Raw genomic sequence first — 10,293 nt, 5'->3', positions numbered from 1 at the left:
AGTCTCAAGCTCTTGCCCTGGGTAGAGTGCCGTGGCATCACACCTCACAGCAACCTCAAACTCTTGGGCTTAAGCGATTCTCTTGCCTCAGCCTCCCAAGTAGCTGGGACTACAGACGCTGGCCACAACGCCTGGCAATTTTGTTGTTGTAGTTGTCATTGTTGTTTGGCTGGCCTGGGCTGGATTCGAACCCGTCAGCTCTGTTGTATGTGGCTGGCACCCTAGCCACTGAGCTACAGGTGCTGAGCTGGGACCTAATATTTTAAATCAGCGTTTCTTAAAATGAGGCCACTAGACATTCTTGAGAATCAAGAGAATGTCCCTGAGAATTTTCTGTCTTAATGAGGAGCTCTCATATGTATCATTTGAGTCAAGGAAATGCTACTTAAGAGTTCACTAATGGTAAATCTTTTCTATGTGATGTTTTAGCAGAGAAAAACTATGTCTGCATGTTGGAAAATATTGTTTTATTTGACTGAATTCATTGAGTTTTTTCTCTCTTTGACATTTCTTCCCTCAAGTTTCTAGTCAGTGTTAGCTGAGAAATGCTTAGCAGAAAGAACAAATGGCTCTCCACAAAAGCAGGAACCTTCGTTCCAAATGGATTCAGTCCAGTGTTTTGTTTGGAAAACTACCTGCAGAGCCTGTGGGTATTGTAAAGATCCGCAGGAGGGGGTGTGAAGCACAGGCATGAAATTAGGGAGAACGAGTGGTGGGAGGCCCAGAGGGAGAGTGTTTATGCAGGGGAAAGAGAAAGTTCAGGAAACTGTGCTGAGGGCAGCTTGCAGACCAAGAAACGCCATGTTGTGAGCACTGATTCTTTCTGAAAGTGTCTTGAATTCAGTAGATTTTATCCTTGTGTAACTGGGAATAGCAGACTGGAAACTAATTCCACAAAAGAAAGAGGGCAGCTTCTGAGTAGAACATTGGTTTAAAGAGCTGATGCTTGTGTGGCCAACTAGCCGTGATCCAACTAACCCATGCAGATCATCTCCCTCCTGTCCTGTGGTCTCACTCCAGTTTAGGTTTGCCTCCTGCAGTTTCTTTTTCTCAAAAGATGTATCTTCCTAATGATACCAATGCTCCAGGTAGAGGTGGAAGAGATGCGAAATCTGAAGGAAAAAGAAAGATCCCTCCCCAACCAACTTAGGTTACTTTTTGAAATTTTCATCATGACAACATTTCTTAGTTTTAGAAACTTACATGTAGTAATAACCCCTCAAATTTATTACTGAATGCCTATCACGTGTCTGGCATACATTTTCTCTAATCTCTACAATAGCCCTAAAAGGCTTGCAGCATCTCCATTTTGTGATGAGAATACCGAGCGAGGCAGACTCCCTTCCGTTCCTACCCTATTTTCTTTAAAAAATATTAAAGCTTTTGACTTAGTCTATCCCTAAGCAAATGTTCATGAAATCCTTGAAGAAAAAGTACCTTTTAAGAAGCCAAAAAGGCCAACAGAGCAGAAGCAAAGTGGGTTGGCTGGGTTGGCAGACTCCTGGGCTCGTTTCACCTGCTGGGGAATTTGCTCGTGTCTGAGGTTTTTGTATTAACTGGTGACATTTGTTTTGCATCACCGCAGAGGACTCCGGCCCATTGTTTTCTCTTTGTGACTAATCTTTCTTTTCAATGTACAGCATGCGGCAGACTTGGAAAAGAAGCAGAATGAGACAGAAAACAGGAAATTGCTGGGGACTGTAATCCAGTACGGCAACGTGATCCAGGTGAGGCAGGTGTTACTCTCGTTTGGAGCTGATGCCTCCCAAAGGAAGAAGCCGAGAAAGCAAACGCCTGAGCCGGGATCGGGCACCTTTATACTAGGGCTCGGTGGAGACAGCCCGTTTACTGCTGTGTGTGTTATAGACGGTGGACACTGAGGCTTTTTAGTCAGTCATTTCTCAGGGTGAGAGTCTTCTTCAGTCCCCCTGTGCCTGATAATTGAAGGTATATCCAGATATTTCAAATGGGAAGCTCCCTATCTCAAGAAGAACCTGGCCATTGCTGTTTTGTTTGAGTTCCTTGAAAGTTCTTCCTACTTGGTGAAAATTGGCTGCCCTGTAACTTTTATCTAGTGGTCAGTAGCTGCTTACTAGAGGTAATAAGAGCAATTTTCTACCTTCAGAATTTTTTAAAATAAAAAAAAATTATCATTTAGAAAAGTTTTATGTGTATCAAAAATATAATTGTTCTCATGTTTTATCTCAACAGTGGTAAGGTTTATTTGCTTATCTTTTGTGCCTTTAATTTGACATGGGACAAAAACACAATCCAGGAAACAGTCACTGTAGGTTTTGCTCAAAAGATCTGTCTGCATTTATCCCACACTCGAAGAAAAATGAGTGAGGAAACCCAGTGCCAGGCGTGGCCTTCTCAGTTTATTATCAGATCATTTCGATCCAGGCACAAAGTTACCAACTTTTGAACTCCTGGACCCATGTAATTCTTTTGCTTCATTAATTTCCTTTTTGAAAGATTTTGCTTACTGCATAAACTTTAATAACTACATAGGAATTCCTTCTCATTTCTGTTGATATCAGGTATAGAACAATGCAAAGCAGGAGGATGGGAAACCATTAAAAATAAAATTGGAAAGAGCAACCTTTTGGGGTTAGAAGTGTCATTTCTATTAGGCCTTTTGAAATAGTGAAAGTCTCTTCCAAAATCTGCTTGAAAATTAGTTCCTGCAAGTCCCACTCTTCCTCTTCAAGCTACATCCACTTGAGAAATGGACATAAGGGTTCAGGAGGGCTCCAAGTTCAATATCTGCTCTCTTGCTTGGTCAAGCCAGCACCCCAAAAGTTAGGATATAAGATTTTCTGATTGAGTCAGATTGGAGAATATGGCTTGAGATAAAAATGAAAGAGGTGCATGGGGCTAAGGACATGAACTGTTAAAGGCCTGCCAGTTTAGGCTTTGTGACTTATTGTGAGATTTGGGGCAGAAATCTTGTCACATCTCACATGTCTCAGTTTGTTCCCAGTACAAGGGAGAGGCTGTTCAGTGCCTGTCACAGAGGAAGCTATGGATACATAGTAACTAACTTAGCTGTTGTTACTTTGCCCAAGCCTGAACCTTGGGATCCGCCTGTTGGTAACTGGTTTGTAAACCAGGTCTAGTACCCGGACAGATGCAGACAGGAGTAGGGAGCAATGAAGGCCTGGGAAGATATTACTCTCCCCTTGTTTATCTTGGCTGGGGGTGTCTGGAGCTCCACTTCCAACAGCACTGTTAGAAGATTTAGGGGCCTCCTAGGACTGTTCTAGCAAGTGTATCCTGTTAACATGTGAAAGTGGGGAAATTGGCAATTAGCAACAGAATCCTGTACTGGTCTTACCATTTCCCTGGGGACGGGGCAGTCTTCATAGTCCCTTCCATGTTCTCATATAGCCTGTTTAGTTGGGAGGCCTTGGCCAACTCTCCTGATCTAGACCAACTTTCAGACATGGTATTTCCCGTCTGCATCTTTAATCTTTCCCAATCATGTAACCATTACCCAAGAATTAAAAATAAAGTGTTTAGAAATCCAGGCTGTGTTCTTTCAAATGAAATGACAAACCCTTAATGGGGCTGCCTTCTGAATCACGCTGTTTTTTATGCTCAGAATTGCCTTAGCTCCACCTTTGTGTCAGGGCACAGCAGACCACAGTTCTTCAGAACCTTTACCTGAGTTTGGGCCTTTCTCCACTAACAGGAGGCAGATGGTGGTACAGCTGACCTGAGCAGCAGCCAGCTTGTCCACGGCTATACTGAAAAAGAAAAAATATATATATTTTTCCTCTCCTGCCCTCTACTTCTTCTCCCTTTCCTCTTCTTTTCTAATTATCCCCAGCCTTAGGCACTTAGTGATTCTCTAACTTCGCAAGCAGCTCAGCACGGGGAGGAGTGTTTGATACATAGTTTATAGGACTGGGGAGAAATCATAAAAAATTCAAAGATTTGCTGACACTCAGGCTTTTTCTCTTGGTGGATTTTCAGCTTCTCCACCTGAAAAGTAATAAATACCTAACTGTGAACAAGAGGCTTCCAGCTCTGCTGGAGAAGAACGCCATGAGAGTGACCTTGGACGAGGCTGGAAATGAAGGGTCCTGGTTTTATATTCAGCCGTTCTACAAGCTGAGGTCCATCGGAGACAGCGTGAGTACAGATTTCCAGCTTGCAGGGCGCTCCGTACCCTGTCCCCAACCCTACCCACATGTTAAAGTCAACTAGCAGAAGTTTAAAGTTGGAACCAGAGGCTTGTCCTCTGTGCAGAGAAAGGAATTGCTATGGAAACTAGTGTTTGGGAAACAGGGAAATGTGGAGACAAGTGTGACCTAAATACAGTCACTACGTTTTTCCTTCTGGACTTCAGAAAAAATTGTATGAACTTCCCATTACCTCAGTAACTTTACCAAGAAAACAGCTCTTCTGTGTTAATATCCTGGAGAGGATCCCTGTCATTCCAGAACCATTAGTGGAATAGCGATGTGTTTCTCCTTTAGAAATAAAGTTAGTAGAGGAAGGAGGATGGCAAAGAAATAGCCGTAGCTGGGAAGGAGAGTAGATCTGGGATTTAGCCTCATTGGTTCCTGTGTTGGTAAGCAGGCAAGTTCTCCATCTCATAACAACCTGGGCCGGCCCCTGGGGGTTCTTTAGGATATAAAACCCCAGGAATTCTTTTCAGGGCAACTTTACAGCAGTTCTGATTTTTGTTAGCTAAATTAGTCAGTCATTACGTGGACACATACTTAGCAGTGAATATGTTTAAATGCTAGCAGCTGTATTTTTGACCTTGTTAAGATTCTATAGTTGCTTTTTTGTTAAAAGGAAAGAAATATGCACCTTAAACAGCATGGCATCTTCTCAAAATGCTCCACTAGCCTTAATCTAAAACTAGGTTTTGACATTTTTTAAATAGTGCCATTTACGTGTATAAGCTTTGGACAGTTTGACTATGTATGTGTGTTATGTTGTGTGAATACGCCAGAAGTATCCAGGACCAGACTGTGTACACTGAATACTAAACCTTACCTGAGAACAGAAGGAAAAGTCCAGGAAAAGTTAGGCATTGCCACAAGTGTTAGATTTCTTGAATGAACTTACATTCATTTCTGAAGTTGGAGAAAATTTAATTGTCTATGCTCCCCAAGTGCGTCAAACTAAAAATAGATGGATTTTTCCATCTTAGGAAACCATCTTCCCCACTTTCCTTCCTTCCAGTCCCATAGTCAACAGGTGTGTGGTGGTCTGAATTTGATTTTCAGCAAAACCTTTGCTTTCCTATCCTTTAAAAAATGAATCTTTTCAGCCATGACTTAGTTGGTAAGGTAAGATGGACTTCAGGAGTTAAGCTTTCAGAATAGTGTTTTTTAAAAAACAATAGATGTAACATTTTAAAACAATAACTAAGAAAATGACATGAAGGCTATGTTAACCAGTTTGATGGAAGTGTCTTGGATTGTGTGTGAAAACCCCACACTGTACCCCAGAAGTGCATTAATGTACATAGTTACCATTCAATAAAAAAAAAAAAACAAAACAATAGATGTTGACCCATTTGTGGGGCAATTGAAGTCAATTTAGTGGCTTAGGACTATCATTTTAGAAAGCAGAGTAGAATAGAAAGTGTCAGGTTGTGTTATACATGGTGATAAGCCCGGTTCAGGGGGTACCTTTTGTTTCAGTTATATGGGTCTGTATGGCTGGGTGTATGACTTGGTCACAGTAGAAAATATCCTTATGTGAATTGCAGTAGAAATATGAAAGTTATCTATTTAGAAACCCAAAATTATGGCTTTATTCTTTCCTAGTTACCTTAGACTATATCCTATTTTTTTTTTCTAAAATGTAGCACAAGCTTATTTATGTAAACACCTTAACTGAACGTAACAGAGGTAAGGTCTGACTGCTCTGGTCTGGCTTTGAAATATCTCTGTTCGATCAGTGATAGTCGTGGGATAAAATGCAGCCTTGGTCTTGTAAACATGCCGTACTCCCGCAGGGGTTGCTGTGCGGGCTGCTGCTTCCTGCATGTTGGGGATAGGCGTTCTTCAGTACAGACATGTATGGTTCCCCTAAGACCTCACCTGTCTGTGGTTCCAATCAGCTGTGTGAAAAGCTCTGTTGCTCCTTTTCCTGTCCAGGTGGTCATAGGTGACAAGGTGGTTCTGAACCCCGTCAATGCTGGTCAGCCCCTACATGCCAGCAGCCATCAGCTGGTGGATAACCCAGGCTGCAACGAGGTAAGGAAATTAAGTTATGGCTTACAGGTGGGGGCTCACTGAGGCCAGTATGTGAACATGCTGAGAGTGGCCTTAGCAGTGGCATGGGGCAGTGCAGTGCTGTCGCATAGGTTGTGCAAGTCTGTGCAGTGGGTAGGGGCTAATCCCCATCCCAGTGCTTAATTTACTAAACCTTGTATCACTGGAGGATTATTTTTCTAATTTGTTAAGCCAGAAAGGACCCATTTTACCAAATTTTTTTCCTACCCAGAGGGATACTTTTTTTCTAGTTTGTCTCCCTAAACAGGGTGCCTTTTCCTAAAATTACTAAGAGAACAACAGCACAGAACATCAGCATCCTGCAAGGGTGATATATGGCTTTTTGGCTTTGGGCAAAACATCTTTACCTCTACATTGGCACTTTTAGGATACAAAGACAGTAGCCTGTGTGTGATATACACATTTGTCTGAGGGTTAAGGACACAGACTCTGGAGTAGGACAGGTGTGCATTGAGGTCCCAAGCCTGCCATTCCTCACTCTGTGACTGTAGGTTAGTTACCTGGTCTCCCTGTCTCTGACCTGGGGGTGATGGTTGGACCTAATTTTTAGGGTCTTCAGGATTGTGAATGTTAGTACTTAGCTCGGTGCCTGGCCTGGATTCAGTGCACAAATAGTGGCTGTTCCTGTTACTGACGACCACTAGCATTTTCATATATATGCACTAGAGTCATGTTTTGCCTTTGTGGCTCATTCTACTTTGTAAGTATGTGTTTTGGGGAGGACTTTACTTTCTGGCCACAGAATAAGAGACGTGGAAGAAAAGGCAAATATCATTCCAGCAGGGCAGGAAGGATGGTTCCATTAGTCATGGTTGGAGTATACTTAGCGACTGGTGCAAATGAACCATTAATTGCCAAATACTTCTAACAGGTTGAATTTGCAGGTGCTGTGATCTTAATGGTATCTGTCTTCAGCATTTTTAGACTGAAGCTCACCCTTGTATCTTGGGCTATCATGAGGAATTTAGGGGCTGGATGTCAGAGTTGTTGTGAGACGGGTATGTGAAAATATAACTCTCATTTGTTTTCTAGGTCAATTCCGTCAACTGCAACACAAGCTGGAAAATAGTCCTTTTCATGAAATGGAGTGATAACAAAGATGACATATTAAAGGGGGTAAGTTTGCTGCTTTATGGTCTGGCAGCTTTTTGATACTTAGCCCTTTGTGGGGCAGCAGTTTAGTTCTCTTTTCAAATTCATTTTTTAATTCCTTCCTGCACTGACTCGTAGGGTGACGTGGTGAGACTGTTCCATGCCGAGCAGGAGAAGTTTCTCACCTGTGACGAGCACAGGAAGAAGCAACATGTCTTTCTGAGAACCACGGGCCGGCAGTCCGCCACATCTGCCACCAGCTCCAAGGCCCTGTGGGAAGTGGAGGTGAGAAGTGGGCGGGGGAGCCAGAAGAGGGCTTATCGGGTATAAACCTGTAGGCACACAGCGTGTCTGTGTGAGCGTACATGTCACAAACAGGTGCTTATATCCACTCACCCAAATGGGTAGGATTGACTTAGCAAAATCAGTGCATTGTGCCACATCAGAAGGATGCTGGATGTTCCTATGGGGGACGATTTTATCTGCTTTGGAAGCAAACTCAAAATAGAAGTTGGACACTTCTTTCCATGGGCCATCTAATTATCTCTTATTTTTTTCTTTCCCTTCCTTGCATGTTTATCACAATTATATTTATTTTTCTTTTTAAAATTCAGATTAATATGAGGGTGCAATTAGGTTATAGTGTTTGCATCTGTTAGGTAAAGTCCCTGTTGTAGTTGTGTCCTGTCCCCAGAAGACGTGCGACGTACCACTACATCGGGCCTGTTAGGTGGGAGCGCACTAATCCCCTCCTCTTTCCCCCCTCCCTCCAAATTGAATTTGAATTGAGTTTTTCTTTTGTGTAGGAATGTATTAATTCATCTGCTGGCTTCATATTAGTATTAAGTACATCGTGTACTTGCTTTTCCATTCTTGTGATACTTTACTAAGAAGAAAGTATGGATGTTTTAACTCCATTTAGGTTAATACAAAAGATATAAAGTCTCCATCTTTTTATCACAATGGTGTTAAATCAAGTGTCTACCCTACATAGTACATGGGTGACCTCCACATTGGGTGATGGGGTGGAAATGAAAAAATAGGTACCCATGGGACAGTGCCTATGGCTCAAAGGAGTAGGGCACCAGCCCCATATGCCAGAGGTGGCGGGTTCAAACCCAGCCCCAGCCAAAAATTGCAAAAAAAAAAAAAAAATGTACCCTGGTAACTAGGACACCCAGCAGGACGGGAAAGGTGATGAGAGGCATTTGCATGTACTCTGGAGATTTCATTGAGGAAAGTGCTAGTTTCGTGAAGGAATAAGGAACAGTTCCTGAAGGAGGCATTTGGTGCTTACAGGCTGATCTGTATTTCAGATGGGAGAGGTGAATGGAGCGGGTCATTTCTTGTAAGAGAATGGCAAAGCTTGGAAATAGGAGGCAGCCTTGGGATAAAACTCAGTAGCTCACTGGGTGGGGAGCACAGGATAGTGGAGAGAAATAAAACAGACTGTTTTTGGAGACAGGAGCCTGCAAGGCTGTGTAGGAAGCTGAGATTTAATTTATAAGCAGAGAGGCGAGAATTGGGGAAACTGGTCTGAGCAAAGGAGTGCCATACTCAGTGTGCTACTTAAAGAAAGATAAAAGACTCTGCCCTCAACACGTAGCTTAATGACAGGAGAGACTAGAATTGTGGAATCAGGAAGGAAGAAGTTTGAATGCTTGACGACAGAGGCACTGAGAGCTTGGACTAATAAGGAATTCAGTTCCTTACCCAGGGTCTTTCTATTTAATTGCCTCTCTCTGAGCAGGGACATTTCTGTCTGCTTGTCACTTCTCCCTAACTTCAGTTGTTTTATGTTTTAATCATAATCTAACTTGCATTTGGTGAAGTGCCCAAGTCAAAAGTATACAGCTCAGCTCAGTGAATTTTTACAAATAAATTGAGCAATGTAAGCAGCATGCAGATTGAGAAAGACAACAGCAGCCGCACCACAGAAGGTCTTTTCGGCCTCTTTCTGGGCAACGTCTTTGTTTTACCCTTGGAGAGATAACCACTGATTTTCCCTCTATCTCCATAAGTTAGCATCGCCTGGTTGTAACCTCCGTTTAATCATAAAGGATATATTGCCTTTTTTTGGTCTGATTTTTTTTCTCAGCGTAATTATTTTAAGATTCATTTGTGTTGTTGCATTCATCAGATCACTCATTCCTTTTTGTTGTTTCACATTATTCCATCATGTGGATATCTCACAATTTGCTAATCGGTTCACCTGTTGATAGACATTTGAGTATTGAGTTTGACCTATTTTAGACTATTACAAATAAAGCTTTTAGGGACATTTGTGCCCGAGTTTCCATATGGACATAAGCTTTCATTTCTTTTGGCTAAATACCTGGGAGTGGAATAGCTGGATCGTATAGTAGGTATATATTTAATTTTATCTGCTTTGCAAAGTGAAGGGCCATTTTACATCCTCACCAGCAATGTATGAGAATTTTCAGTTTTTCCACATTCTTACCATGACTTGGGATGGTCTGTCTTTTCAATTTAGTCATTTTAATGGGTTTGTAGTAACACCTTATTCAAATATTTTGCCCATTTTAAAAATTGTCTTACCATGCTTTTAACATGGAAATTGTAGTAAGTTCATTTTGGCTATGGTATAGAAAAGTTTCTGCAGTTAACATGATAAAAAGGAATTTACATAGAGTTTTTGTTAATTTCCACCCACCATCTATTTTCCTTTTCTCCTCCTCTCTACACTCAGAGCGTTTGCCCATTAGTTACTGTACATGTTTGCGTAGGGACCTGTCTGTCCTACTAGGTTATAAATGCCTTGAGAGCTAGAACCTGGCCTTGAACTTTGTTGTTGATCATTGATATCCCCATGGTCTTCACCACAGAGGTTTTTATACGTTCAAAACAGTCTCTCAGAAACACTTCTCATGTGTGATTTGAATGCTGTTCCAAGAAAGAGAAACTTTCTCATCTTCCC

General features: G+C 42.0%; 1 protein-coding gene across 4 annotated transcripts in view; it reads left to right on the top strand.

Annotated features, from left to right (window-relative positions):
* ITPR1 (inositol 1,4,5-trisphosphate receptor type 1) overlaps positions 1-10,293 on the top strand; it is a 338,711-nt gene that overhangs the window by 132,420 nt on the left and 195,998 nt on the right. For all 4 annotated transcript variants that reach the window (XM_023510682.1, XM_023510681.1, XM_023510680.1 and 1 more), the window contains exons 6-10: positions 1,641-1,727; positions 3,979-4,137; positions 6,126-6,224; positions 7,296-7,379; positions 7,494-7,640. In XM_023510682.1, the coding sequence (XP_023366450.1) occupies positions 1,641-1,727; positions 3,979-4,137; positions 6,126-6,224; positions 7,296-7,379; positions 7,494-7,640 (576 nt within the window). The remainder of the gene's footprint in view (positions 1-1,640; positions 1,728-3,978; positions 4,138-6,125; positions 6,225-7,295; positions 7,380-7,493; positions 7,641-10,293) is intronic.

This window comes from Otolemur garnettii, unplaced genomic scaffold, assembly GCF_000181295.1.
Source record: "Otolemur garnettii isolate 467f Iridium unplaced genomic scaffold, OtoGar3 scaffold00015, whole genome shotgun sequence".
Taxonomy (NCBI): domain Eukaryota; kingdom Metazoa; phylum Chordata; class Mammalia; order Primates; family Galagidae; genus Otolemur; species Otolemur garnettii.
This window is presented reverse-complemented; position numbering and strand designations above follow the sequence as displayed.